The 27,584-nt window shown below is 52.6% G+C and overlaps 10 protein-coding genes across 10 annotated transcripts; 5 read left to right on the top strand and 5 right to left on the bottom strand.

Annotated features, from left to right (window-relative positions):
- Positions 1-114: 114 nt before the first annotated feature.
- Positions 115-2,219, bottom strand: BP01DRAFT_352673 (serine/threonine-protein kinase RIO1). Its single transcript, XM_025573995.1, has one exon. The coding sequence runs from the start codon at positions 2,144-2,146 to the stop codon at positions 434-436; it is 1,713 nt and encodes a 570-aa protein (XP_025435135.1). The 5' UTR covers positions 2,147-2,219; the 3' UTR covers positions 115-433.
- Positions 2,220-2,376: 157 nt separating this feature from the next.
- BP01DRAFT_310524 (chromosome segregation protein SMC) lies at positions 2,377-6,606 on the top strand. The gene is made up of 4 exons (XM_025572421.1): positions 2,377-2,610; positions 2,671-2,830; positions 2,881-5,989; positions 6,050-6,606. The coding sequence occupies exons 1-4, from the start codon at positions 2,573-2,575 to the stop codon at positions 6,340-6,342; spliced, it is 3,600 nt and encodes a 1,199-aa protein (XP_025435136.1). The 5' UTR covers positions 2,377-2,572; the 3' UTR covers positions 6,343-6,606.
- On the bottom strand, positions 6,551-7,975 carry BP01DRAFT_352675 (GIG1 family protein). Its single transcript, XM_025573996.1, has 3 exons — positions 7,732-7,975; positions 7,433-7,574; positions 6,551-7,278 (listed from the first exon to the last, which is right to left on the bottom strand). The coding sequence occupies exons 2-3, from the start codon at positions 7,560-7,562 to the stop codon at positions 6,698-6,700; spliced, it is 711 nt and encodes a 236-aa protein (XP_025435137.1). The 5' UTR covers positions 7,563-7,574; positions 7,732-7,975; the 3' UTR covers positions 6,551-6,697.
- Positions 7,976-8,004: 29 nt separating this feature from the next.
- BP01DRAFT_71991 (cytochrome b5 reductase family protein) lies at positions 8,005-9,457 on the top strand. The gene is made up of 4 exons (XM_025580046.1): positions 8,005-8,262; positions 8,332-8,405; positions 8,480-9,105; positions 9,169-9,457. Exons 1-4 carry the CDS (start codon positions 8,258-8,260, stop codon positions 9,316-9,318), a joined length of 855 nt encoding a protein of 284 aa, XP_025435138.1. The 5' UTR covers positions 8,005-8,257; the 3' UTR covers positions 9,319-9,457.
- Positions 9,411-11,003, bottom strand: BP01DRAFT_352678 (phosphatidylinositol phosphate kinase family protein). The gene is made up of 2 exons (XM_025573997.1): positions 10,450-11,003; positions 9,411-10,379 (listed from the first exon to the last, which is right to left on the bottom strand). Exons 1-2 carry the CDS (start codon positions 10,720-10,722, stop codon positions 9,624-9,626), a joined length of 1,029 nt encoding a protein of 342 aa, XP_025435139.1. The 5' UTR covers positions 10,723-11,003; the 3' UTR covers positions 9,411-9,623.
- Positions 11,004-11,018: 15 nt separating this feature from the next.
- BP01DRAFT_352679 (arginine--tRNA ligase) lies at positions 11,019-13,520 on the top strand. Its single transcript, XM_025573998.1, has 4 exons — positions 11,019-11,478; positions 11,583-12,877; positions 12,945-13,358; positions 13,418-13,520. The coding sequence occupies exons 1-4, from the start codon at positions 11,251-11,253 to the stop codon at positions 13,422-13,424; spliced, it is 1,944 nt and encodes a 647-aa protein (XP_025435140.1). The 5' UTR covers positions 11,019-11,250; the 3' UTR covers positions 13,425-13,520.
- A 1,134-nt stretch (positions 13,521-14,654) lies between these two features.
- On the bottom strand, positions 14,655-15,868 carry BP01DRAFT_287613 (glycoside hydrolase family 28 protein; the record flags this gene model as incomplete). The annotated part of the gene is made up of 3 exons (XM_025571504.1): positions 14,655-15,113; positions 15,182-15,598; positions 15,653-15,868. The coding sequence occupies 3 exons, from the start codon at positions 15,866-15,868 to the stop codon at positions 14,655-14,657; spliced, it is 1,092 nt and encodes a 363-aa protein (XP_025435141.1).
- Positions 15,869-19,335: 3,467 nt separating this feature from the next.
- On the top strand, positions 19,336-21,689 carry BP01DRAFT_378730 (putative ABC transporter; the record flags this gene model as incomplete). The annotated part of the gene is made up of 8 exons (XM_025577082.1): positions 19,336-19,519; positions 19,577-19,817; positions 19,873-20,131; positions 20,180-20,639; positions 20,713-20,792; positions 20,850-21,003; positions 21,067-21,344; positions 21,447-21,689. 8 exons carry the CDS (start codon positions 19,336-19,338, stop codon positions 21,687-21,689), a joined length of 1,899 nt encoding a protein of 632 aa, XP_025435142.1.
- A 704-nt stretch (positions 21,690-22,393) lies between these two features.
- Positions 22,394-23,827, bottom strand: BP01DRAFT_352686 (uncharacterized protein). The gene has a single exon (XM_025573999.1). It carries the CDS (start codon positions 23,643-23,645, stop codon positions 22,419-22,421), a length of 1,227 nt encoding a protein of 408 aa, XP_025435143.1. The 5' UTR covers positions 23,646-23,827; the 3' UTR covers positions 22,394-22,418.
- A 115-nt stretch (positions 23,828-23,942) lies between these two features.
- BP01DRAFT_370698 (uncharacterized protein) lies at positions 23,943-25,440 on the top strand (the record flags this gene model as incomplete). Its single annotated transcript, XM_025576622.1, has 5 exons — positions 23,943-23,989; position 24,240; positions 24,643-25,156; positions 25,201-25,289; positions 25,348-25,440. The coding sequence occupies 5 exons, from the start codon at positions 23,943-23,945 to the stop codon at positions 25,438-25,440; spliced, it is 744 nt and encodes a 247-aa protein (XP_025435144.1).
- Positions 25,441-27,584: the final 2,144 nt, after the last annotated feature.

A 27,584-nucleotide genomic window follows, 5' to 3' on the forward strand; every position in this document is an offset into this window, starting at 1 on the left:
CTCCATCACTATTTACGGCCAATGCTGCGGTTTAGTAAGTTTGTCATACAGCCACCTTAATTACCTCCAATCCCATGCCATAATTTGGTGAGAATAAATGAAAGAGCGATGTAATGCATGTAGTTGCTTCGGTATTGCGTTGAAGCGAGCTCTTATTCACATTCGACGCTCCCACTTATCATGTATATGTATCTATTTGCTCCCCGGTGATTTATAGACATGGACAACACCAACCATTACGACCCAAACACAAAGACACAAACAGAAGAAAGAATCCCGGAGTCATCAAGTATCATCATGAGATCGTGCGAAAATAAACAAATGAGCTTTTTTTCTCTCCCTGGAGGCACTCGGCAGAGGATGAGATGTGTTCCTCAAATCCAAAACAAAAAAAACGTAAGAAGATAGACACCGATGGATGTGAAGGTCTAGTTTATTTCTTCTTGCGCGTGGATGACGATACCAGGCGTTTCTTCATGTGCTTGGGCATCTTATTGGCGCGTTTCTCCCGTTTCTCCTCCTTGACCTTCTGCTTGTGGTCGCGCTTCTCGTCCTTGTCCTCGAAACGCTTGCCGCGTGGAGGCTTGGGTGCGAAGGGGTCGACCTCGCCGTCCTGGAGCTCGGCGCCCTCGACGGAGACGCCGCCGCTTACATCGGAGCCGGCGTCGCTGGCCTCTTCGTCGTCCTCCTCCTCGTGGTCGGCGGCGGCGGATGGCTTGCCGCCGGCGAGAAGATCCCGGTAGACCAGGTCTGCGCCCTTACCAGCGCGGACTTGCTCAGCGTCGCGCTCAAAGTCGTACACTTGCTCGAGGGTCTGAGGGATGTACTGCTGGCGGAAGACAGCGGTGTCGACCTCGTCGCCCTTCTCGCCGCGGGTAGCATACAGGTGCTCGATGGCTTCGAGCATGGGCTCGACGGGGGTGTGGGTGGTAGGGCCGTCTTCGGCAATGATGAACTCGAAGAGGGTGCGCTCGGGGAGGACGTCGACGTTCTTGCGACGGAAGAAGTCGCTGATGTTCTTGATGTCCATGCGCAGGAACTCGAGACTGCGCGGGTGGTCGTGTTCGACACTCTGACTGACGTCGATAATGTGCAGCTTGTTCTTGTGGTAGAGCATGTTGTACTCGCTCAGATCGGCGTGGACCAGGTGGCAGGTCTGGTACATGACGCGCATGTAGCCAAGCAGCTCCAGGTAGATCTCGCGCCACTTGGCGTCCGGGTCGGGAATATCGAACTCGACGTCCTTGAGGCGCGGGGCGGCGACACCCTTCGAATTACCGAGGAAGCCCATGACGAGGACGTGGAGGCGCAGGTGGACGGGCTCCGGGCACGGGATGCCGGCGGAGTAGATGCGGCGCAGGTTGCGCATTTCCTTCTCCGCCCACAGCTTGACCATAGCGCGGTTGTTGCTCTTGCTGTATCCGCCGCGGAAGCGGAATTCACCCGTCACATATTTGTCGCGGTCCTTGAACACCAGAATACTCGTCTTGTAGACCTTGATGGCGCGGTGTACGGGGGTGAGGTCGTCGGCGTTGGGGTAGGAGATGGAGTAGTAGACGTTGGCTTCTTTACCGGTCGACAAGCAACCGTGAATCTCTGACACAATCTCACGGTTGATCATCTGCAACAGAATCATTCGTGTCCGGGGGTCCAGGACCTGTTCGGAGGTCGCTCTGTCGGCACGGTCGCCACCGCGGTCACCACGGGCTGCCATGCCCGACTGCATGTCGTCCAACTTGATCTTGCCCGCATGTTTCGTCAGAGACTTGATCTGGTCGTCTACCAGGGCGTGTGTATTGACAGTCGGTTTCTGGGAGTTTGTCTTCGGGTATGTCCACTTGGGGACATTGGGATCGGCGGCGAGTTCGTTGACCTTCCGTTGACGATTGTAAGCTTTCGTGAGATCCGATGGGTTGGAGGAGTTGAAATCTTCTTCATCCATATCTTCCTCTTCCTCGTCTTCGAAAATGTCGTCGTAGAACTCGTCCTCGTCGCCCTCGCCGTTTTGCGCCTCAGGATCTTGCCCCGCCATAGCGGGGAGACTGCCATCAGCATTCACATACCCTTGGTTGGGAATGTAAGTGTGAGCCGGGGTCAATCCATCGGCAAGACCTGACGCTTGCGCATCTGTGCTCGAAGTCACCATATTGAACAAAGAGAACTCTCCGACACCGTGTGCGACAGAATTCCTTGACTTTGTTGCTTGCCTCCAAACACTGGTCAACAGCAGATTGGGAAAAAATAATCCGGCCGGGGAGGACCTTGAGTGCGGGCCCCAAAGTAAAGCTTGACCGCCCGGCAGAAACCCCGCGGCTCTCAGCGCGCGTTGCGAAAGAAGGCCGGCAATCGGGCTCGTTGTTACGCGTGTAGTTTCGCTCCAAAGTCACCCACTGGTCGCCGGTGTCAAGCAACTCCGCGGCAGCCGTCCCTTGAACCTCTCGCAGCCCCTATCGAGCCAGCTACTTGGGCGCAGACTCCTGCGATTCTCTTCTCCGTGGTTGACGCGGGATGACTTGGTTGTTGTAAGAGGCTGCCATTGTTTCTCGTGTCTCGCGCGCGCCGCCTCGTCAAGATGTACGTCAAACAGATCATTATTCAGGGCTTTAAGAGGTAAGGGACCATCTCTATCTTCAGACAAAGCGACTCAGTCTAACAAAGATTGTCACTCAGCTACAAGGACCAAACAGTCATTGAACCCTTCTCGCCGAAACACAACGTAATCGTGGGTCGAAACGGATCCGGCAAGAGTAACTTCTTCGCAGCCATTCGCTTTGTCCTCAGCGATGCCTATACGCACTTGGGTAGAGAGGAGCGCCAGGCGCTTCTTCACGTATGTGGCTTCAATCGCTTACCTCTCGCGCGAAATCTGACAGTCAACAGGAAGGTTCGGGTTCCGCGGTGATGTCGGCGTACGTGGAAATCATCTTCGATAACTCAGACGATCGGTTCCCCACTGGCAAGCCCGAGGTCGTCCTTCGTCGCACGATCGGACTGAAGAAAGATGAATACACTCTCGACCGCAAGAACGCCACCAAATCTGATGTGATGAACCTGCTCGAGTCGGCAGGTTTCTCTCGCTCCAATCCGTATTACATTGTGCCTCAGGGTCGTGTGACGGCCTTGACCAACATGAAGGACTCCGAGCGCCTTAATCTCCTCAAGGAAGTCGCCGGAACCCAGGTCTACGAAGCCCGCCGTGCGGAGTCGCTGAAGATCATGCACGAAACGAACAACAAGCGAGCGAAGATTGACGAACTTCTGGATTTCATCAATGAACGTCTCGCGGAACTGGAAGAGGAGAAGGACGAGCTGCGCAATTATCAGGAGAAGGACAAGGAACGAAGGTGCTTGGAATACACCATCTATTCTCGCGAACAGCAGGAGATTGCCAGTTTTCTCGACAGTCTCGAGGAGCAAAGACAGACAGGCGTTGAGGACACCGACATGAATCGCGATCGCTTCATTCAAGGGGAGAAAGAAATGGCACAGATCGACTCTGAGATCGCAGAGTGCAAGCAGCAGATCGAGTTTCTCAAGGTCGACAAAGCTCAACTGGAAGATGAGCGTCGCGAAGCGTCCAAATCTCTGGCACAAGTAGAATTGCAGGCCAAGTCACTGTCGGACAACCAGGCTGCTGCCTTGGCTCTCAAGGCGCGCCACGATGAAGATCTCAAGACGGTTCAGCAAGCGATTCAGGAGCGCGAGGCAGAACTGCAGCAGCTTCTACCCCAGTTTAATGCCGCCAAGGATCAGGAGGAGGCTGTCAAGGCCAAGCTCACCGAAGCCGAGACGGCCCGCCAACGGCTGTATGCTAAGCAAGGTCGCAACTCACGATTCCGCAACAAGAGTGAGCGTGACAAGTGGCTGCAGACGGAGATCAAGGAGAACTATTCTTCCATTTCCTCAGTTCAAGACGTCATGGCGCAAACTCAGGAGGATATCAAGGAGCTTGAGAACGAAATCGCACTCTTGGAACCGGAAACTGAACGCCTGCGAAAGATGATTGATGGCAGAGGAGACACCATTCACTCGGTGGAACAGCTGGTCCAATCTGCGAAGGACGAAAGAGATCGCCTGATGGACCAAAGAAAGGAGCTCTGGAGAGAAGAGGCCAAGCTAGACTCGATCCTGTTCAACGCCTCGAACGAAGTGGCGCGTGCGGAGCGCAACCTATCTCAAATGATGGACCACAATACAAGTCGCGGTATCGCGGCTGTCAGACGAATCAAGCGGCAGTACAACCTCGAGGGAGTGTACGGCACACTAGCGGAGCTGTTCGAGGTCAGCGACAGATATCGGACGTCTGTTGAGGTTACAGCCGGTCAAAGTCTGTTCCATTATGTTGTCGACACCGATGAGACTGCTACGAAGGTCTTGGAAATCCTCCAGCAGGAGAAAGCTGGCAGAGTTACATTCATGCCTCTGAACAGGCTTCGGTCCAGGCCAATTAATATGCCTAGGGCAAGCGACACGATTCCGATGATTGAGAAGCTCCAATTCGATTCGAAATACGAGAAAGCCTTTACCCACGTGTTTGGCAAGACTATCATTTGTCCCAACTTGCAGGTTGCCTCGCAATATGCCCGCAGTCACGGAGTCAACGCAATAACTCCTGAGGGAGATCGCTCTGACAAGCGAGGTGCCCTCACAGGTGGTTTCCACGATTCTCGTCAGTCGAGACTCGATGCCGTGAAGAATTTGACGAAATGGAGAGATGAGTATGAGACCAAGAAGAGCCGAGGAAGTGAGATTAGGAAAGAATTGGAACAGCTTGATCAGCTCATCACGAAATCCGTGGGCGAGCTTCAGAAGTTGGAACAGCAAAAACACCAGGTACTGAACAACAGCGGGCCTATGCGACACGAGCTCAAAGCCAAGCGCGATCTCCTCCAGAAGAAGACCGACAATCTTGAAGCTAAACGTCGGGCTATCCGCAACATCGAGAACAACCTGGCTGCCCTGTCTGACCAGGTCAGTGCTTTCGAGGCAGAGTTGAAATCACCCTTCCAGAAGGCGCTCAGTAATGAGGAAGAAGCGCGCTTGGAAACCCTCAACAACACTGCTCAGGAGTTGCGGCGCCAATACCAAGAGCTTTCTAGTCAGCGGAGTGAGCTTGAAGCTCGCAAGTCTGTTCTTGAGGTGGAATTGCGGGAGAACCTGAACCCTCGGCTGGACCAACTCGTGAGCCAGGACATGGATATGGCGGATGATGATGGTCAAGGCAACCTGAAAGAAACACAGCACGAGATGAAGCGCCTGTACAAGGCCCTGGAGAAACTCGCTCAACGACTTCAACAGGTGGATAACTCGATCGACCAGGCTACTGCCCGTGTCTCCGAACTCAATCAGCGGAATACGGAGACCCGTCGCGAACTCGAAGATCTGGCAAAGTCCATCGAGAAACACCAGCGTCGCATGGAGAAGAGTATGCAGAAGAAGGCTGCTCTGACCAAGCAGGCGGCCGAGTGTGCTGCCAATATCCGCGACCTGGGCGTGCTGCCCGACGAGGCGTTCAGCAAGTACAAGAACACCGACTCGAACACGGTGGTTAAGAAACTGCACAAGGTCAATGAGAGTCTCAAGAAGTACTCTCACGTCAACAAGAAGGCATTTGAGCAGTACAACAGCTTCACCAAGCAGCGGGAAACGCTGACGAGTCGACGAGAGGAGCTCGAGGCATCGGAAAAGTCTATCGACGATCTGATCACCGTTCTCGACCAGCGCAAGGACGAGGCCATCGAACGAACCTTCAAGCAGGTGTCGCGCGAGTTCCACAATGTGTTTGAGAAGCTTGTCCCCGCTGGCCGTGGGCGCTTGATCATCCAGCGTAAAACCGACCGCGCTCTTCAACAGCCCGACGAACTTGAGTCCGACGACGAGGCGACCCGCGAGAGCGTGGAGAACTACGTTGGAGTCGGCATCAGCGTCAGCTTCAATAGCAAGCACGACGAACAGCAGCGAATCCAACAGCTCAGTGGTGGGCAGAAGAGTAAGAATTCGATCCCTGTTGTCCATGCACTTCATATTTCTAATCCTGGGTACCAAACAGGTTTGTGTGCGCTCGCGCTGGTCTTCGCAATTCAGGCCTGTGACCCGGCACCGTTCTACCTCTTCGACGAGATCGACGCCAACCTCGACGCCCAATACCGTACAGCGGTGGCGCAGATGCTGAAGTCCATCTCCGACTCCACGAACGGACAGTTCATCTGCACGACCTTCCGGCCGGAGATGCTGCACGTGGCGGAGAAGTGCTACGGCGTCAGCTTCCGGCAGAAGGCCAGTACCATTGACGTTGTGTCGAGGGAAGAGGCACTCAAGTTTGTAGAAGAGCAGAAGACTTGAAGAGTGGTACTTGGTGTTCGGTGAGCCAAGTTTCGTTGCTAGTTGGTTTGCTGCTCGATATTTATGGGATGGGCAAACGGAGCAGGCGCATTATATGATTCGACGGGGTTCGCGGTTTATTCTGTGGCACTTTTAGTTTGATGTAGAGGAAAAATGATTCTTTCCTCGACGTACATGCACTTTCTACTCCGTATTTCTTGTGTTTGTTCTTTTCTTTCTAGTTTGGTGATTACGATTCCCAATGCTATGTTCAATCGAGGATTTCCCAGTGAGAAGGTGCGAATGTATGGCCCAAATACGCCATGCCTTTGTGGAAACTTCAACATCACCAGCAGATATTTCAATACTATTAACCTCAATGCATCGGCGGCCCCTCCCCCGTCCACTCCACCAAAATCTTCTCCGGCACATCGCGCACCAGCACATGAACATGCTCCAAGCTCCGCACACTCTGCAGCGCCGTCCAATTCTTGAACCACAGCACATGGTCGCGCGGCGAGTCATCCCACTTCTTCGCCTCCGGCGCGGCGGCCAGCCTCCCCACAAACGTGCGCAGCACGAACCCCTCCACCAACGCGCGACTCTCCGGCGTCAGGTCGCCGTCCGCCTCGTTGACAGCCACGGGCGTCCGCAGCCACACGACCAGGTGCGTGATACCCGGCGCCAGGCCGTACGGCCAGTCGTTGCGCAGGATCTTGTAGTCGGCCGGGTCGGCGAACGGGGTAGGGTTGTTGTAGGGGAAGACCGGCCCGCTGTCGGTGGTGATGGGCGGGACGACAGTTTTGTCGTGGTGGGTGTCTGGCAGGCTCCAGTGCAGGCGCTCCTGGCAGATGTAGTTGGTGATGGACCCGTATTTTTGTTTTGTCGCGTGCGACCACGCGAGGTAGCGGCGGAGTTCGGAGGGTTTCCGCTTCAGGAGGGCGAGGTCGTTGCGCGCTGGCGGTGCGGGGTTGGGGCGTTAGCTTCCGTGGATGGCGGGAATGCGGAATTGACGGGAGGAGGAGGCGATGGGAAGAAAGAGAAACGGGAATGAGGGGTAAACGTTGACTGGAAAGATAGAGTGGAATGTCATTAAGCACTGCACACTCACCTATGATGGACTTGAGATCCTCCCAGTCGTGCAGTATAAACTCGTCATCGGTTTGCGCCAGAACTTGCCGATCCACATCGGTTAGATTGAAGGCTGGCGGGTTTTCGGGCGGGTTGGCGTCTATGGTCATGATGGAAATGCTCTAGGAATGTCTAAGCTGGGAAAAGAAGCGGAGATTCTATGGGTAAGATTGCGGAACTAAGAAAACGGATGGAGAATGAAATAAGATCGAAACTGTTGAACAAGATAGGGAAAATTTGGGGGATGGGGGAGGGAGAGAAGCAGACGGGATTCTTTACCCCAAGAGATTGAGGGAGGGAAACCAAATCCCCAATGGGGCTGGATTCCGCGGGCGTCTGGGAGGGAGGTGTGTTGTTCGTCCATGGCTGGTCAATGCAACAACTATCGTAGGAGTATTAGGTGTGTTGTTGATGTAGCTACAAAGATTATTGGCCGAATAGAGTCAAATAGAATCAGAGGACAACTATATGCCCATCCATCCACCAGCCAGATGTCATTCACCTGTCTTATACTCCAAAGTCGCCAGTCCAACATTGTTGTTGACTGAATCTCGATAAGCAACAGCAGATCCGCGGACTGCGGACCCTTGGATTGCCCAATCGGGGAACTCCCCTCCCGTGACTCTTAATTGCCGCTGTTTTTACCGTCACAAAACATCGAGCCTTGTCTTGCCGGCTGTTCCTTTACCGACTCACCTTTTATTATTTCTGACTTTCCGCCGCCGCCTCCTCTCCTTATCTTTCCTCCTCCTCCTCTCACATTCGGTCGCCATTCACATTTTAGGATACCGGAGGATCTGCAATCATGAGGTATGTTTCCCTTAACCATAATTTCTACAGTATTTTCGAGTGGAGACTCACCGAAACGGTTGATCACAGTTCCATCTCGGCCCTTCTCCCCTTCGCTGTCGCGTTGGCTGCGATCTTTGTTGGTTTCAAGCTGTTCAGCAACAGTGCGTATATCACTCAACCATAATTCAAACTCACCTTGACTCTCAATGCGCTGACCGGAAATCGCAATTGTTAGAGCAGCGCAAGGTTCTCAACCCCAATGAGTTCCAGCACTTCACCCTGAAGGAGAAGACTGATATCTCCCACAATGTGACCATCTACCGCTTCGCCCTACCCCGTCCCACCGATATCCTGGGTCTGCCCATCGGTCAGCACATCTCTCTCGCTGCTAATATCGAGGGCCAGCCTAAGGAGGTTGTCCGCTCTTACACCCCCATCTCCTCCGACAACGAGGCTGGCTACTTCGATCTCCTGGTCAAGGCTTACCCTCAGGGTAACATCTCCAAGTACTTGACCACCCTGCAGGTCGGTCAGACCATGAAGGTCCGCGGTCCCAAGGGTGCCATGGTCTACACTCCCAACATGTGCCGTCACATTGGTATGATCGCCGGTGGCACTGGTATCACTCCCATGTACCAGATCATCAAGGCTATTATCCGCAACCGTCCCCGCAACGGTGGCAACGACAACACCCAGATCGACCTCATCTTCGCCAACGTCAACCCCGATGACATCCTCATGAAGGACGAGCTCGAGCAGCTCGCCAAGGAGGATGACCGCTTCCGCATCTACTACGTCCTCAACAACCCTCCTGAGGGATGGACTGGCGGCGTTGGCTTCGTGACTCCCGACATGATCAAGGTTTGTTGGCCTCGATAGTCGTTCAGTAGAATTCTTCTATTAACAAAGCATCTGCTACTACAGGAGCGCCTCCCCGCCCCCGCCAGCGACATCAAGATTCTCCTGTGCGGTCCTCCCCCCATGGTCAGCGCCATGAAAAAGGCTACCGAGTCTCTTGGTTACACGAAGGCCCGCCCCGTCAGCAAGCTCGAAGACCAGGTCTTCTGCTTCTAAGCAATTGGCTGTCTGGATTACAGCTTCCTGCATTCATCTCACGTGTCGGTTGTACCGATGCCCGGTACTTCCGTGCGATATAGATATGATAGAACGTCGCGTCATGAAAGGCTGTATTGTCAATTATCCTGGGATTGCAGATATACGGTTTTATGAGTGAATGCGCACAAGCGAAAACTACCTACAACGAAACGATTCGAAATGAGCGGGCCACGGTTTACTTGGCCCATCAAACGATATGATATCACTAGAATTCTGGCTGTGAAGATATAGACATTATGGTGTATTCGGTTCTCTCGGCAGAATTATTCGTGTACTTCAATCATGGCTTTCACCATAGTCAAGAACTTCTTCCTGTACTCATCTGGAGTGGTTGTAATGGTCATGGGTCCCTGGCGCCCAATCACATTGAAGGTTTGGATCACTCCCGTCATGGCCTGGGCATGCAGCTTGTGCCGGGCCCAGAAGAAATCCAAAACGACGGCCCGGTATTTCCACTTCCCATCAGCAGACTCCAACCCGATCCGCCACGGACTGGGCCTCCCGACGATGTCCGGGGTGGACGAGGCCGGAAAGCGAACCAAGTAGAGCGAGTAGTCCACCGCGTTGGCGACCTCGAGGAAATGCGTGTCGGCCTCGAGGGTCTGCATGAGGGCGACGTACTGCGACTGGCTGATGCGAACCTTGTCAGCGAATTCGTCGGCAATCTTGCTCAGCGTCGTCTTGCTGACGAGCGGGTCAGGCACCAGGTCGCGTTCGGGGTAGAAATAGTCAACGGGCTTCAGATCAAAGGTCTCCCACTTGTCCGCCGCCGGGTCAGTGTCCCGGCCGCAGAGCATGTTCTCCATGATGATGTGGTGGGCGGGCGTCGTGCCCACCAGGTTCCCGAGCGTCCAATACGGCGAGTAGACGTAGTCGGTGATCCAGACCAGCAGGGACTCGGGGTGTTCCGTCATGTAGTTGTAGTAGGGGTCGAGCAGCTCTTCGCGGAAGAAGGAATGTTCGAAGTGTCGCGGGAGGCTTTTGATCAGAAAGCACGAGTTGGAGGTGCTGAAGAAGGTCTATCGAACACAAGATTAGCTCTGCGATTCGATTCAATACTCTACTCAGATGAGAAGGAGATACACGTACCGACCCGGACAGCCCCAGGTCGCCCATGGGCTTTAAGGGCACCGTCTTCTTGCTGTCATTGCGAAAACTGGCTTTGTACTCCTCCTCATCAATCTGCCAGACCTCATTGCGCAGCTTCTGAAATTGCACGTGTCCGTAGCGGATGAGTTTGATGTACAAGATAGTGAAGAAGGCGAGGAAGCGGCCGATAAGCGTCTTGCGAAAGCTGGCGGGGTCGCGGAAGATGGCCCGCTGGATGGAGCTGGACAGGGCCGCGTGGCGCTTATTACCCATTTTCTGACTGCGAAACGTAGTTCGGCTCAAGGTTGCGGTAGTGCAGATACATCATGGGATGGCTTCGAATCCGGTCACTCGCGTGTCGATGCACTGGCGCTCGAACAGGTGACCTGGGGAAGGATGTTGCGCAGAACAGTGACGTCAGGCGAGGCTATACTAAAATGGGGCAGGCGGTAGGGTTTCTTCGGGGAAGGGTTGCCAGATACCACGTGATTCAGAGTGATTCGTTCACCGCCAGGGCAGAAAAAAGGCCGACAGCGGGATTGAGTCAGAGTCTCAGCTGCGGGCAGCAAATCTCTTATGCTCAGCCTGTGCTTGTGCTGCTCTTTTTTCCCACCCCTCCAAATTTATATGGGTCGCCTTCTGGTAAGCGGGGCCCGGCCTTTTTCTAACGCCATTTTCAAGACTGCCGCCCAGTCATACTGTCCACAACATAGTCGTCGCTTCTTCGCTTTCTCGCGCTCTGCTTTTTCTTCTCCCTCCTCCTCCTTCTCTTCTTCCACTTCAAAAATTATAGCTGCAGCCATGTCCTCCTCCGCTGCGGACCTCGCCACCTCCGTCGAGGGACTCACCCTCCAGTCCACCTCCGAGACCTCCAAATTCCCCAACTGCTTCCCCTCCTTGAACATCGTCGACCGCTACAGAGAGCACATTGCCGAGAAGCTGGGCGCGGCTACGGGTATTGATGCCGAGAAGATCTACTCTCGCCTGTCATGGACGAATTCCCTCGATAAAGGTGACTTGGTGCTGCCGGTATGCGACATAACCAAAATGTCCCACATTGGGCTGCAATAGTCCTTGAGGGCATCGGCCCCTCACTCGCGACTAGCGGACTAACGTGATGTTGCGCATTGTAGGTCGCCGCCCTTCAGATCAAGAAGAATCCCCAGGAGCTGTGCAAGGAACTCGCCGAGAAGTTCCCCGAGTCCGACCTTGTCCTCCCTCCCGTCCCCTTCGGCGTCCACCTGCAATTCTTCTTTAAGCCCGAGATTCTCACCTCCTCTGTCATCAACCGCATTCTCAAGCAGAAGTCTTCCTATGGTACCAACGGTAACCAGGGTCTCCGCGACCCCTCCGATGCCTCCAAGGGCCGCAAGAGAATCATTGTCGAATTCTCCTCCCCCAATATCGCCAAGCCGTTCCACGCTGGCCACTTGCGCAGTACCATTATTGGTGGTTTCTTGGCGAACCTCTACACTGTCATGGGATGGGATGTTATCAAGATGAACTACCTCGGTGATTGGGGTAAGCAGTACGGGTTGCTTGCCAACGGTTTTAAGCAATTCGGTAACGAGGAGCAATTGACCAAGGACCCCATCAACCACCTGTTCGATGTCTACGTCAAGATCAACAACATTGTCTCCCAGCAGGAGGGTCCCATCAAGGAGCTTAAGGAGCAGATCAAGACGAAGAAGGAGAAGGGCGAGGATGTCGCGGAGTTGGAGCAGGAGCTGCAGAAGCTCGTTGACGCCAGCGAGGACGAGAGCGCCCGTCGCTACTTCAAGAGCATGGAGGACGGCGACCCCGATGCCCTGGCTCTGTGGCGCCGGTTCCGTGACCTCAGTATCAAGAAGTACGAGCAGACCTACGCTCGTCTCAACATCGAATTCGACGTCTACTCCGGCGAGTCTCAGATCAAGCAGGAGAGCATGACTGCCGCCTACCAGACTCTGGAAAAGACCGGTGTCTCCGAGAAGTCCGAGGGCGCTGTCATCGTCGACTTCACCAAGCAGGGTGCCAAGAAGCTCGGCAAGGCCATCATTGTCCGCAAGGACGGCACGCCCCTCTACCTGACCCGCGATATCGGCGCCATCACCGAGCGTGCGGAGAAGTACAACTTCGACAAGATGATCTACGTTGTTGCCGCTCAGCAGGATCTGCACTTGGCTCAGCTGTTCAAGATCACCGAGCTGATGGGTCTCAAGGATCTGGCCAGCCGTTGCCAGCACATCAACTTCGGTATGGTCCGTGGTATGAGCACCCGTAAGGGTACCGTCAAGTTCTTGGATGACATCCTCCGGGACGTCGGTGACAAGATGCACGAGGTCATGAGAAAGAACGAGGAGAAGTACAAGCAGGTCGAGAACCCCGAGGAGGTCGCCGACATTCTGGGTATCACCTCCGTCATGGTCCAGGACATGACCGGCAAGCGGTATGTGTTTCCCATTCCAAAATAAAATGTTTAATCATACTCAGACGAGCTTACTGACTGGTAATAGTATCAACGGCTATGACTTCAACCTGGACGCCATGACTTCCTTCGAGGGAGACACCGGTCCTTACCTCCAGTACGCCCACGCCCGTCTGTGCTCCATCGTCCGCAGGTCCGGCCTCAACGTCGAGGAGCTCGACGACGCCGACCTCAGCCTGCTCAAGGAGCCCCACGCCGTCGACCTCGCCCGCCAGCTCGCTCAGTGGCCCGACGTTTTGCTCAACACCACCAAGACCCTTGAGCCCACCACTATCCTCACCTACCTTTTCCGCATGACCCACGTGCTGAGCTCCAGCTACGACGTGCTCAAGGTCGTCGGCAGCGAGCCCGAACTCAAGAAGGCTCGTATGGCTCTTTACGAGTCGGCTCGCCAAGTCCTGCACAACGGTATGCGGGTGGTTGGTCTCAGCCCTGTTAGCCGGTATGTCCCCGTTGTATGCAATCCACCCAATCCTTTTGCTAACATATCCCGCTTTCCAGCATGTAAACGGGAACGAATGAATAAACAAGCATAAAAAAGTCATATTAGAATTTTCGAATAGTTTCTTATCTTTTACAAATACCAAGCATTGTTTCAGCCTTATTCTTTTCAGCTGACTTGTCGGACTTTCCTCCTCCTTCTTCCTCTTAGACTTAAGCCTTGACCTACGCAAGACGATCTATTATATCCATGATACACAACCCCCCCCCAAAAACCCAAGGCCACGATCCCCTAGAACCAGCAAATCGGAAAGAAAGTAGTGCAAAATCCTCAACCTTCCAACTCCAACTCATATAGCTAACCCCATCTCACCCCTTCCCTTCTTCCAAATTTGCAAACAATACATCATGCTTGGATCATGGAAAGTGACTAACACAGCACGCTGATTACCGAAAAATCACGGCTCTTGCATTCGTCTCTCAACCACCAGTGTTCGTCTCAGTGGGGGCTGAAAGAAGAATTACTCGGTATGTATCAAGATATTTGTCTCTGGTCTGCTTCAACGGCGGTAACGATCAAAGTCGTGTAGTATGGCAGCTGGTATTCGCGCACAGAGAGAACCCGCCAATTCCAGGGCAGGTATACCAAATTTATGTGCATCGTGGGCGGAGAGTTGGGGAGGAGAGAGGGGAGGGCTGTTAGGAATAGGAGGGAAAAGAGGGGGGAGGAGGGGCAGGGGGGATTTTCGGGGTATCGCTGAGGCAAGACTTGTAGATATTATCTCCGTATCGCAGATTTGGCCCCGGAGGAGACAGAAAAGGGGGTTGGAGTGGAATGTTGTGGGGGCCGGAGAATAGAAGACAGCGACGTAACTCTCCCTAGAACAACAGACAGGATTTCTTTGATCGGGATTGATGGTTCCCCGTGCAACGTAGGTAGGTCGGTCAAAAGGTCTAATCTCCTGTCTGCAAGCCACGAGGTCTCGTTGACGATGAGGATTGTTGATGATGAGGATCGTGGATGGTAGTTCTTGTAAACATCCCTTCTCCTCCTGTTTGCTATCTGATATCTTTGAAGCTTGAAAACAATAGGTGATTCCTCAATCAAGATGTATTATTGTTCCTCTTTCTACTGAATTATAGATTAAATACACACGGGATACTAAATCCCGACAGAGGTCGAGCAAGAGTAACCTGAGATCTCCTCTTCTCCCCGCCAAAAAAACACGTTTTTTTCACCAGTAGATCGCACTCTTTCTCAAACCGAACAAGAGTTGACCGGTACGAATGCACCCAATCAGCAGGAGGCACCGGAAGGAACGTTCTTGCACTTGCTGCTCTTCTTACCGCCGGTGATGCTGTTGCCGGACCAGGTCCAGTCAGAGCAGCTGCCGGAACCGCAAAGGAGGTAGATATCAGTGGCCGAGCTCTCAACGGTACCGGTGACCTTCTCGAAAGTGATGTCCTTGACACTGACACCGTTGGTGGGAGTACCCGTGGGGGAGCCGTTCTCGTAGTCCTGCTCGACAACGATACCGTACTTGCTGATGCCGGAGAGGGTGATGTCCTCGAACTTGACATTCTCAACGGTACCGGTGGCGCCGTAGACGGTCTTGATGCGGACACCGTTCTGGGAGTTGAGGACCTTGGAGTTGGAGATGGTCACGTCGGAGACGGTGTTGTCACTGCGGCCACCGACGGAGCCGATGGAGAGACCGTGACCACCGCTGCAGTAGCCGTTGGTGAAGGTGATGTGCTGACGGTATATCAGTTAGCTGCTGAGCTTGGACTGACAGGCTGACATTGAGGCGTCTTTCAACTTACCTCTCCAGAATTGATGGCCAAGCAGTCGTCCTGGTTGTAGACGGTGGCCCCATCAATGGTGATGTAGGTACTGGAGCCAATGTCGAAAGCATCAGTATTGTGGCCCTCGGAGGCACCGGAGGAGTTGTCGATGGTCACGTCGGTGATGGTCAGGTGGTCAGACTGGATGCTGAAAGCCTGGACCGGGGTGTTGTAGACCTTCAGTCCAGTGATGCTGGACTCGTCCAGCTTGTGGGCATAGAAGAACTTGGGCTTGGTCTTGCCGCCGTTGCTTCCCTTGCCGTCCCACCAGCGGGAACCATCGCAGTTAATCTTGGCGCCGGAAGCCTGCTTGACGGTGATGTCGGTACCGGACATGGAGATCAGGGGACCCTTCCACTCCTTGTAGCCGAAGGTGGTGGTACCCTCGAAGATGACCTGTGGGGGTTGGTCAGCTTACATCATGCGCCTATGTGCTTGGGAGCGCCCTACAGTGGTACCGGACTTGAGGCCGGTCAGGTCCAGAGTTTCACCAGCGGGAACCGCGATGTTGTTCAGGTAGATGGTCGAGCAAGAGGTTTTGCCAGACTTGGCCTTGGCGGCATCGGTGAAGGTACAGCTGGAGCGCTTCTCGATGTCGGTAGGAGCAGCGGCGGCCAGCGCAGCGCCCATGGAGGCGGCCAAGAGGGAGGTCTTGATGAAATGCATCTTGATTGAGTGAATGGAAGCCTGGATCAACCGGAGGCGAAGATCAAAGAGAGACTGAACGGGGTAGGAAAGAGTGCAAAGGAGTGCGATGAGGAAGAAACTCCATCATGACAGGGAGGGCAGAAGAAGGTATTTATGCCAGCAGAGAGGGGAGCACGTTTCTGCACCAGAGGTAGTAGCTATATCGAACGCTTTCTGGAAGAATTCCGGTCAATTGAAATGAAGGACTGAGGTACCTTGCCAAGCCCAGAGCAAACCGGGTCCGAGCGACTAAGATCATTAGGGCTAGGATAAGGTCGAAGAGCTCCCGATTTGGCCCTAAATAGGGTCTTCAACCGTTTCCAAAAGGGTTCATCCGTCGTACATGAAACACAAGCTCAATCCGTAGCCGCATTTTTTGACCACTCACAGCTGTTGAAGCTTGACCATAGGCAGCCCCTGAAGCCTACCATTCGGTAGGGCGCCAAGACACCGAGGCAGACCCTTTGGCCAGGCAATATATTTTACTTCCTTGAGTGGCGGACAGTTTCATGATCGCCGGTGGTTGATGCCATATTGTTCGGAGCCCTTGACGCCGCAAAAGTGCCGACGGAGCGGATAGCAAAGTAGGTTAGTGCCTGGTGGCTTGCCTGCTCCCCCACCCCGCTCGGCTATCGCCTCGCTGTAGGCAACAATGATTTACAATACCTTGCAATTCAAGGCAATGTGGTTCGCGCGATGATGTCCAGCAAAAAGCGAGACAAGCCTTATAGAGCCTTTTGCCAATGCAATTGACTCACGAGGAGACACCGTCAAGCAACTTCAAGCTTGTTAGCTGAAGCTTGGCTAATGGGAATTGTTGGGAGCTGTTCCTCACCGAATGCAAGCTGAATGAGCAGTTTCCACCATGATCCTGGATGGTTCTTGTGCCCTAGCGTATTTCTGGCAGACCGGGCGGGTCTGTATCCATTCTGAGAAATAAGGATACACTTGTGGCGGCGGAGATTGGTCGGTGGGTTATCCAGGTAAGACATAAGACCCACGGTCCCTCTGGACATGTTCCGATGGTGCCGTTTTCTAGACCTGAGGAGTCAAAACAGAGCCTGCATGAGTTGGCTTCAGATGACGGACTTCTTGGCAGCTGCTCTCTGCAATCTCGAGACAGCATGCCATAGGCCCTGTTCATTCCCAACATAAATGGAGGGGTCGACGAAATATATTAAGGAGAGTAACTCGAGTCCGGATACGAGTGCTTCCAAAGTGGTCTGCAGCATCCCCGTCTCGAGACCGGCAGTTGTGTACACTATGCCCTTTTGTTCGGTGAAAGTGGTAAACAGCTTCAGGTTGATAGTGTCCTCACCGCGGGATTCGAAACGAGATACCCAGATTTCCCCTGGCGGATTGTTTCTGCTCGGATAAGCCGGCGTCGCAGTTGTTTTATCCCTCCCGATTCATCCGCCATATGTGGTTTGAGAGTGAGCAAATCCCGAGCTGTTTAAGGGGAGTGTTTTGTAGGGGATGAAGAAGTGTTGTGAGGAGAGAAGGTGGAGGGGGAAAGATGTGTGAAAGTAAGACTTGGCATCTGCCTTAGGCAGCACTGGTATCCAATACTTCAACTGTTACTTGCTCGGAGTTCGATGTCCTCGGATGCTGGGCACTCAGCTACCACTACCAGCGCCTGACCTGCATATTGGATCAAATCACAGGAGCAAGAAGCAGGAGATGGTATATTTTGAAGCGCTTTTAATGCAACCACAGTCAAATATTAATCAAGTATCACATTCCAGTCTCGTAGAGGTAAGGAGATGTAGGCAAGCAACAGTACTAACAAGCCATGATAATGCAAATATAGATCTCTATGATACTGTACCTGCTGTATATATACCCATGTAGGCATAGGGTTGAGCTGCACGTATGTGTGCATGTAATCACGTCACCTGTCTGAATGTACAGGAATATGGAAAGGATTTGCAAGACTGCCACTCTTCAGCTATATCACTCATTATGAAGGATGAACTCACTGTGGAGAACAGACTGACCCTGTGCACCTCCTCTCTTCTCCTTCTCGGAACTCCCATTTTATTCGCAGGTGGCTTTTGTCAGCAGCTCCAGCCATCCCCTGCAGCCAGAACCTTTCCTTGCCTGTCATGCAGATCTGGGGTAGCTGTCATTGCAACGGGTGACGACAGGCGCATGAATCAGCCACGATGGCGCAGCACAGAGGACTTCGGCCGAAAGATGGCGACCTGATCATTCCTACCCTGTGGCTCTTCTCCTTCCCTTCTACACTCATGGCAGCCCACACCATACACAGCGTGGGATGAAGATGTCAATCGTCACATCATATGCAGCACGGATGCGATCTCTTCTTCCCCCCTCATGCAGAAGAAAACAACAGATAAGCAACACCAATGGTTACTGCGCGAGGGTGATCTTGGGAGGGTGTTCGCGTCGCACAAATGTGTGATGGCTGATCGAAAACGGTCTGACGCCTCGTTCGGGCGCGGCTGCAGCGACGATACAAAAACCGTCGGTGGGATGAGGATTGCAGACCAACTACGCGAGTCGGCCGTGTTTACCTGAGGATTTACTGGGCTTTATCCTGGCCCTGGTCATCGCTTACAAGTGACGTCCAGCCAGCAATGGTGGGATACGACGGCAGCAGGCTATTAGTTAGTAGCCGAGGGCCGTGGTTGGGTGTCCGCGCCACGACTCTGACTGAGTGACTGAGTGACTGACTAACTGACTGTTCGACAGGATTCAATCACAATCGTGATCATTTCAGCCCAGCTCAGCTGGTCAGAACACTGCCATGCGCCCCCACCAATCAAGGCGGCCGACTGGCAGGCTATCGTACGGGATCAGCGATCGAAAAGCAATAGTTCCATTTTGCTTTTCACTGCGGCCCCTGCGGGAATTCCCACGCCTCGTGTTGGAGAGCACAACAACGCTGACCTCCCTGAGAAACAAATAAGGTTGGCGAATCAATAGGATTGTTCTCGGTGGAGAAACAAAGCGAATCTCGGGCAACTCGGGGAATGGGAACCTTGATCCGAGCTAAGGACGGCGACATCCACACCATCAGCGGGCATCAACTGCTTCGGGCTTCACATCCATGGGTCGCTGAATTTTCTCGCTGCATTGGAATGCTGACTGACTGACTGAATGACTGTGACTTACAGGGTACCCCTCCCCAGTTCAGCTGCTAGGAAGGATGACCCTTGACGCCGAGCATCTTCGGCGTTCTCATTCCTTCGCGAAATCGTATAGCGGGCTTGGCCTCGTCTTAAGTAAGATGCAGCCCTGTGCTGCCCTCCGGGGCCCTTTAACGGCTCTTGTCTGCTGTTCAGATCTCGCCTGATCCCTGTTCCTGTTTTCCGGAACTTACACAGATCCGACATTATAGTTTGCAATCTCCCCGTCTAAGTTGGCGCATTTCAGCACGACTTACCTACTTGCACAGCCTGGTGTATCCCCCGCTACCGATTATGGCGTCCGAACTCCCGGCCAAGGAAGATGACTTTGACCTCGAGCGGAACGAAGGTCATCAGTTTTTGATGAACGATACGGTTCATAGCTTTTCGTGGAATGATCTACGAGTCACAGTCAAGGATCGTCAAACGAAGCTACCCCGACATCTCATCGATGGGATCAGTGGTTCTGCGCAGAGAGGTAGACCTGTATACCCAGGTATACTTGCTGAATAAGACTGACCTTCTTAATTGATAGGGGAGCTGGTTGCTTTGATGGGTCCATCAGGATGCGGTAAAACGACACTCCTTAATGTCCTTGCTCGTCGTGTAGCAACTTCGGGCGCAACACATGCCGGAGAATGCTACGTTAATGGTTCTTCAATTGATAACACAACCTTTGGTCGACTCACATCCTATGTGGAGCAGGAAGATGCCTTGATTGGTTCATTGACTGTGCAGGAAACATTGGAGTTTGCAGCTGATCTTTCTTTACCAAGGTAATTCTCCTATCAACAATGACCCTGTTCTCAGTCTAGAGGCTAACTGCTCCAGGTCCGTCTCCAAGTCTCAGCGAAAAGAGCGCACTCGTACTCTGTTGGAGGCCTTTGGTGTTCAAAATCAAGCCTCGACGCTAGTTGGCACTCCAATCCGCAGAGGCATAAGCGGGGGGCAGAAACGGCGGGTTGGTGTCGCCAGTCAACTAATAACCTGTCCGAAGATTTTATTCTTGGACGAGCCTACTAGTGGTCTAGACTCGACGGCCAGCTATGAAGTCGTCTCTTATATCAAGAAGTTGGCTATCGCAAATAACGTATGGTTATCGCACGGGGGAATGGCGCAGTCTGCTGACCTCTGCTAGCTCATTATCATCGCCAGCATTCATCAGCCATCATCAACCACTTTTCAGCTCTTTGATAAGCTGCTTCTGCTCTCAGGGGGAAAGACGTGCTATTGTGGTCCTCTCGCTGAGGTGCCTGCTTATTTTGACCGACTGGGCCATCCCATTCCTCCGAATACAAATCCAGCCGAGTTCATTCTTGATCTGATCAGCGCCGACTTCGCCAGCAGTACGCTATGCGCGCCGGAGGATCAAGTAGAGGAGATATGCGCAGCTTGGCAGCAGTCTGCGGAGCGTAGTGCGATGAACGAGCGGTTATCGCAGGACTCACGAGGCATAGAGAAGGATTTCAGTCAGGTTGACGTTGCAGAGCTTGGCCGTCCAGGGATGATTAGTATCATCGTGTCCCTCTTACACCGCGCCTTCATCAAAAGCCACCGCGATATTGTGGCATACGGCATTCGAATTGTTATGTATATGGGTACGTGTCAAGGTTGCAGAGACTCGGTATTTTATTCTCATTGCATTGATAACCAGCAACTGACTTTGTCTAGCTCTGGCCATCTTGGTAGGAACTGTCTGGCTCCGTTTGCACAGTGAACAAGCCTACATCCAGCCACTCATCAACTCCATAGTAAGCCTCTGACCTGGCAGTCTTGACAGTTTTAGCACATATCTCAACAACCTCTAGTTCTTCGGGTCCGCATTTATGAGTTTTATGGCCGTCGCCTACGTGCCCGCCTTCCTCGAGGACCTCGCAACCTTCACGAAAGAGCGTGCAAATGGCCTGTATGGGTCTTTTCCATTCCTCGTGTCCAACTTCATCATCGGACTTCCGTTCCTCTGTACGATGTTTCTCCCCCCAGCACCTGCCTTGTCCGGACCACCGTCTAACCTGGTACTCATAGTCCTCATCTCCCTACTCTACTCCCTGATCGCCTACTGGCTCAACAACCTCACCCCGACCGCCACGGCGTTCTTCACCTGGATCATGTGGATCTTCCTCGACCTCGTAGCCGCCGAATCCCTGGTTGTGTTTGTGTCGTCCATCTTCCCCAACTTCGTCATCGCCCTTGCACTCGTGGCCTTTGCCAACGGACTCTGGATGGCTGTAGGAGGCTTCCTCGTCACACAGACCGTCCTGAACCCGTTCTGGAAATACGTGTTTCACTATATAGACTACCAGGTGAGTGTCCCCCACCCCCCCATCTCTTGAGTCATTTACTCCTGACTTCCCCTCAGTCTCCCTCCCAATCCTCACTACCAACCGACTAACAAACCTATCAAGGCCTACGTTTTCCAAGGCATGATGGTCAACCAATTCTCCGACCGCATCTTCGCCTGCGCCTCGGACTGCACCTGCATGTACCAGACTGACCTGGCCGCGCAGTGCCAGATCCGGGGTACAGGCGTGCTGCACGAGTATGGCTACGCGACGGGCCGCACGGGCAAATGGGTGGGTATCCTGCTGGGAATTATTGCTGCGTATCGGTTGTTTGGGTATTTGGCCCTGGTGTTTTTGAGGCGATGAGTTGATGATGGTGGTAGTATATATACTGTGTACGTTTGGTCATTATTTGCGGTTTGGTTTACGGGGTTGTGTGAGGTGCGATGTACTTATCGTTCTCTTTCATTGTCTTTCTGTCTGAGTGTGATCAGATGTTGAGTAACCCTGGTCGATGTATGTGAGTATGCATTTCTTCATAGGTATGGAGTTTCTGGGTGAGAGAAAAGAAGAGGAGGGAGGAGGGTGTATATCAGATCCAATCGAAACTGCATGCTATTTATTGCGGTTACTAAATAGAAGATCCATAGAAATTATCATTGACAGCTTACTATCGTGAGAGACACAAGAGAATGTCCAGAACCAGTTAATTAGCTGCGTAAGCGTAATACTATACGTGATCCACGAACATAAACCGCCATCCAAAGTTCCAATCCGTGTCCACAACAACAGCCGGAATAGGACTCTTTCACCAACTATACTTTCAACAATATTTATCAGAAAGGAATCACCGGTAACGTCAGATCATAATTTCATTTACGCATTGAATCTCCCTCCCATTCCCACAAATCCCATCTTATCATTTGGTCAGTTTGATAGCGCTAGAAAAATCAGAACGCATGAAGAGCATATACAGCATAACACAAGACGACCTAATCTCAGCTTCGCACCGTCCTCACTCAAGGTTCGCCAGTCGACAAAAAAGTTCCTCCCATGCATGAAAAAAAAAGTGCAGATCTAACGGGTCAACTGCAGCTAACGTCTTGAGTACCGAGTCTCCTCGCCATCACTCTCACTCAGACTATCGCGACGACGACCCCGACCACCTTCGCGACGGTAGCCCTTGCTCAGCCCGGGGATTGGATGGTGGTAGCTCTTCGTACCCGAATCCTCCGTGTCGACGTTGGAGTACTGGTACTCGGACCGCGAGGGGGCGGAGGAGGTGAAGTCCAAGGGTTCGGTGTAGTGGCCCGTGACCGAGGGGCGCTTGCGGGGACTGCTCTGGCGGGAGGAGCGGGAGGGGCTACTGGTGCTGCCGCTCTCACCGGGCGCGTATCTCCTCCGCTCGCGACGACGATTATGCCTCCGGGTCGAGGGCTCGCGAAGGGTGCGGTGATGATGATGATGGTCGTCATCCGCGTGGCTCAACAGCTCCTCACTACCCGCCACAAACGAGAAGTCGCGACGTTTGCTCTTCTTGCGCTCCGGCACCGGGTCATACGCGTAGTCACGGACCTGGCTGACCTCGCTCTGCTGCTGCCAGTAGCTCGGCGGGTTGGACAGGTCGTAGTCGCTGCCGTCATAGTACGTGGTGGTGCCGTCGCCTTCACGATTCATGCCGCCGACGCGCGCGGGCTTCTCCTTGCGGTAGGCGGCGACGTCCTCGTCGACCTCGTTCTCCCAGTTGGTCGTCATCTCGTCGTCCTTGCGTCGCCGCCGGAACTTCTCGCGCAGCCGGCGGCGCCGCTTGCGCTCCTCGGTGGTCGCAGCCCCGGCAGCCCCGGTCTTCTCGGTGATAGTCGTCGCGGTTTCGGTGTAGGTGTAGCCGCCGTCGCTGTAGGCGCGGTGCACGATGCTGCCGCCGCCCAGCTTGGTGGATTTGGTCGCGTTGCTGAGCGTGCGCCCGTCCGGGCCCTTGCGCCGCAGCACCGTCGATTTGTACTCCTCCCAGTCGCCCTTGCGCCACACGAACCCGCCGTTCTTGGCCCAGAAGAAGAACCAGATCGCCGCGAGCACGAACGCCGCGCCGATGATGGCAAAGAGCGCCATCAGGCCCTTCATGTTGATGTTGTGCGGCTCCACAGTGCCCGTGCCGGGGCTGTATTTGGTGTCATCGCGGGCGTGCAGCTGGTGGAGATTGTTGTTGCTGTTCGCGATGGCAGGGTCGGATGAGGGGGTGAGGTCGCGTGGATTGGTGGTTGTAGTCAGAACCTCGAGAATGGAGATGCCGGGGAAATCGCCAGCCGCTTGGACGGGAGGCATGGTTGTGCTGGATGGCGGTTAGTGAATGTCAAGAGCGCGGTGCTCGAGACGGGCACTCTGTGTCTTGGTCAGGCGGATGTCCTCTAGATAGGTGTGTATGTGATGAAATTGAAAGGGGTATGTAGATAAGTTGATTGATTGATAGATAGATAGATAATCTTACATCGAGAGATGGATCGATGATGAATGTACCGAGTGGGACGGATTGGAATGTGGGATCGCTTACCCACTGAATGTATGTATTCCCCGGTCCACTTCTTGTGATATGATACGGAGTACCAGTGTATATGATACAATATGGTATGCTCGGTCACCAGAAGATCGGATGTGAGCACAAATGTCAGGTATGCGCTGCCAAATGTGTCAGTAGTCAGTACCGGCTTGCACACACACCCAGGGAAGGAATCCAAAGCAGAGCCGAGTCCAAGGCGAAAATGCGGTGGTTGGGGAGAGAGGCTGGGGATGACGCGGTATTGTTTGGCCGATCCTCGTGGCCCCGGCAACTAATTACATGACTCAGCAGCCTTCAGCCCGTTATCTTATCAGGCCATCATCTACGGAGTACAGTACCACACATACTCTAAGAAACTATAGAGTATGTACGGAGGCGTGTACCAAAAGTTATAGAACAACGCTAATTCTCTTGGCAGTAATCAACGTAACGTTCAGTTATCACCCGTCATATAAATTAATATGATAGATCATAAAATGGAGTTAGAGAGTGATAACGCGTTGAATCTTGTTTATTTTGATTCATAAAAAGCAAAAATGAAGCTCTTAAAAAGGATAAAACGCGGGAAATATAGAAATTCATGGTATTCTTCCAGCCAGCCAGCTAACACTGCCGCTGCCAGCTAACACCGCCGCTGCCATGGCTATACAGGAACACCATGATCTTGGAAGCCGTGTTCAGACACTTTCCCTATATCATACCAGAGTTAAGATGCCGTTGATTATTGCAGCCACGGGCCTGTTAAGAGGCGCTGTTCTTCAGTAGATAAGAACAGCCAAGGAACGTGGATTTGATCCTCAACGCGATCCACGAATTCTTCTTCAATATATTCAAGACGCGCCTCGTTCCGGACGACCCAGAGAAATAACTAATTCTATGGCGAATCAGCTTATTGATATGGTCTGCGAGAACCGGGCTTCTCAATCACGAACGTGTGAGATGATGGCGTTTGAACTAGGTGTTTCAACAATATCAGTATACCATGTTTTGAAGAAATATGGCTTCAAATCAGTCAAGCCCACTAAAAAGCCTAGTCTAACCCCCGAAATGAAGAAACAACACCTGGAATTCTGCCTCTGGTTCAAGGAACGTATACAGAACGGTGGATTAAAAGACCTCATCTTTACAGACGAAACTGCAGTCTGTATAGGCCAGCGCCGTGGCGCCCAAAGAATCTGGCGCCGTACTCACGAGAAGTATGAAGCCTCATATATTCAACACCGCTGGAAAAGTAAGACAGATTTCATGGTCTGGGATGCTTTTTCATATAATCAAAAAGGTAAGTTCCTTCAAGCCAGCTCTTGGATTTACTAACTTAGTAAGATCCTATACATATCTTCAAGCCTGAAACTGCCAAAGAGAAACAGGAAGCTGAGAAGGAAATCCAGACTTTAAATAAGGAATACAAGACAGTTCACCGTGAACAGTGGGAGTTAAATAACAGGCTTAGGCGTATAAATCTTCGTCAAGGAAGAAACACCAGGCCGGCAGCCTGTTTGGCGGTTTACTGAGGAACGAGGTAAGCTTGTTCGGCGAGGAAAGGGTGGAATCAATTGGTATTGATACTGGAAGGTAGGAATAACCTCCTTTATACTAATCTATATACACAGACTAATAATTTCCTTAGGAAATTCTTATTCCACATCTCTAGCCTTTCGCGAAGCAATGTAAGATCAGCCGGCCTAATACCGTGATTCTTGAGGACGGGGCACCGGCCCATAAACACTATTTTATACATACATTGTTCTCTATACAGAAGCTTCAAAGGCTTCTTGAATAGCCGGGAAACTCGCCTGATTTGAATATGATTGAAGCTGCTTGGCCCTGGCTCAAACGCCATACAACCTCTCGAGGCGCAGCGAGAGACAAGAAGACCACGGAATTGGCGTGGCGGAAGGCCTGGGCTGAACTGCCTCAGGAACGTATACAGCTCTGGATCGAACGCTTGATTCACCACGTTGATAAGATTATCAAGCTTGACGGTGGGAATAGCTACGCCGAGGGCTGTTTTGACACCGATTCGAGAACATGGCAAGGTGTACGCCATAAGGGCAAGTTATCCAAGCGCCAGGACCTTGGAGAAGGCCCTCTTTGGTAAAAATCGCGGTGTCAAAACACCAGGAACTCGTTGGATACGCTCCAAAAGACCGATTTCCAGCTTCATTTAATGACTATTTCGGGCGTTTTATCGATTTCTTTATGGATCTGCATGCATTTGATGTGTCATACAAATTAGTATGGTAGGCCATACGCCTGCAATACGCCAAGAGAATTAGCGTTGTTCTATAACTTTTGGTACACGCCTCCGTAGTACGCATAGCCTTTCAATCAGACGACTACATACCTAAAAACACCATTAATTCAACCACACGGTCTATTCCTGCTTAGTATGCTACCTACCCGCCCCATCCAGCAAACTCCGCAGTGCGTGGTGGGGGTGGCGGAAAAGCACAAGGGACCCATGAGTTTACTATTAAGTTACTGGGTATCACCGACACGAACATGGGCGATGTTGAGTGGGTATCGAGAATCAAAAGAGAATGCAGGAGCTACTCCCTCACTCCGCCGGCACGTATCATCCAAAATGTCAGTAACGAACATTGGGCATCAATGAACACTTAGGGGCGTAAGCTTGCTAGCGCTGAAACAGCACGTAGAGGCAATAACCTCACGGGATTGTTTGCACGAGACTTGATGATCACAGAAATCATGCACAGCCGAGCTGACAGGGGCAGTTCTGACTGTCTTAACAGTATCAGATGCAGACGGAACGCCCCGCTGATGCACTGTGCCTCCTTGGAATCAACTGTTGCTGCCAGTTGCGCAGCACGCAGAAATGACGCACAAAGAAAACGATAGAGTTTTTGTCATCCAACCTCAGCGCAAGAGAGGACCGATGTTTTGGCTTGTATATATATATACTACACTCAAGTGTACGCATCCGTACGTCAGACATAAAGTTACCACAATGAGGGTATGGAGTCACGATCCGGTACTGGTTAGGGTAGTGTAAGTCATAGGGTTCAATGTTCAGCAAGATCCTAAGTCATGTGATAGATGAAGGAAAAATGCCCGAGAAAGCTTTTTTGTGAAAGCAATCTCCAATGGGACTGTCGGTCATCAGAGTACAAGCCTCCTGGAAGGCTCGGACAGATAAGGGATGAACCTGGACGGATGAGGGTTTTTTCTATCGGAGAGGACGGATTGCGGAGGCAATGTGGGGAGCGAAAATCGGTGCAAGCCTTAGTATGAGATCTTGTCCGGTGCCCTTTAGGGCTTGAAGAGACGGAAAGTAATGGCTCGCTGACTGGGATCATATTTTCTAGCGCGCTTCGACGCGGTCTTCCATGCCGCTTGCTCACCGGTCACTCCACAAGCATAGCAATTTTATCAGTCCGTCAGGAGAAGACCGGTAAGTGGGGTGAAGACTGATCCTGGAGAGTCGGAAATGAAATGGAAGCAACTCTCGCAAGTTAAGTTAAGTCATAATGCTGACATGAGCAGACAAAGTCCGACATAGACTTGCCTTGAGAGGCCGGTTTTGCTATCCTGGTTTGGTGGGCTAGATCAGGTCTGCTGAAGAAGGCCTGTCCATGAACGCGAAGAAACTCAATATGACCCTTGTAAACTGGATTCTTGATGCTGAAAGTTTCTTTGCTTCCCTTTGTCTTACCTTGAGGAAAATTGGCCCCTCCGACTACCTTCTT

Source organism: Aspergillus saccharolyticus (genome assembly GCF_003184585.1).
Source record: "Aspergillus saccharolyticus JOP 1030-1 unplaced genomic scaffold BP01scaffold_2, whole genome shotgun sequence".
Taxonomy (NCBI): Eukaryota; Fungi; Ascomycota; class Eurotiomycetes; order Eurotiales; family Aspergillaceae; genus Aspergillus; species Aspergillus saccharolyticus.

Coding starts and splice junctions, on each gene's coding strand:
- BP01DRAFT_352686 (XM_025573999.1), bottom strand. CDS start 23,645: ATGCCTCCCGTCCAAGCGGCTGGCGATTTCCCCGGCATCTCCATTCTC.
- BP01DRAFT_71991 (XM_025580046.1), top strand. Junction 8,406..8,479: donor TTTCAAGCTGTTCAGCAACA/GTGCGTATATCA, acceptor CGCAATTGTTAG/AGCAGCGCAAGGTTCTCAAC. Junction 9,106..9,168: donor TGACTCCCGACATGATCAAG/GTTTGTTGGCCT, acceptor CTGCTACTACAG/GAGCGCCTCCCCGCCCCCGC.
- BP01DRAFT_352679 (XM_025573998.1), top strand. CDS start 11,251: ATGTCCTCCTCCGCTGCGGACCTCGCCACCTCCGTCGAGGGACTCACC. Junction 11,479..11,582: donor AAGGTGACTTGGTGCTGCCG/GTATGCGACATA, acceptor TGCGCATTGTAG/GTCGCCGCCCTTCAGATCAA. Junction 12,878..12,944: donor CAGGACATGACCGGCAAGCG/GTATGTGTTTCC, acceptor GACTGGTAATAG/TATCAACGGCTATGACTTCA.
- BP01DRAFT_352675 (XM_025573996.1), bottom strand. CDS start 7,562: ATGACCATAGACGCCAACCCGCCCGAAAACCCGCCAGCCTTCAATCTA. Junction 7,279..7,432: donor GGATCTCAAGTCCATCATAG/GTGAGTGTGCAG, acceptor CCGCACCGCCAG/CGCGCAACGACCTCGCCCTC.
- BP01DRAFT_352678 (XM_025573997.1), bottom strand. CDS start 10,722: ATGGGTAATAAGCGCCACGCGGCCCTGTCCAGCTCCATCCAGCGGGCC. Junction 10,380..10,449: donor ACCTGGGGCTGTCCGGGTCG/GTACGTGTATCT, acceptor TGTGTTCGATAG/ACCTTCTTCAGCACCTCCAA.
- BP01DRAFT_310524 (XM_025572421.1), top strand. CDS start 2,573: ATGTACGTCAAACAGATCATTATTCAGGGCTTTAAGAG. Junction 2,611..2,670: donor ATTATTCAGGGCTTTAAGAG/GTAAGGGACCAT, acceptor ATTGTCACTCAG/CTACAAGGACCAAACAGTCA. Junction 2,831..2,880: donor AGCGCCAGGCGCTTCTTCAC/GTATGTGGCTTC, acceptor GACAGTCAACAG/GAAGGTTCGGGTTCCGCGGT.
- BP01DRAFT_352673 (XM_025573995.1), bottom strand. CDS start 2,146: ATGGTGACTTCGAGCACAGATGCGCAAGCGTCAGGTCTTGCCGATGGA.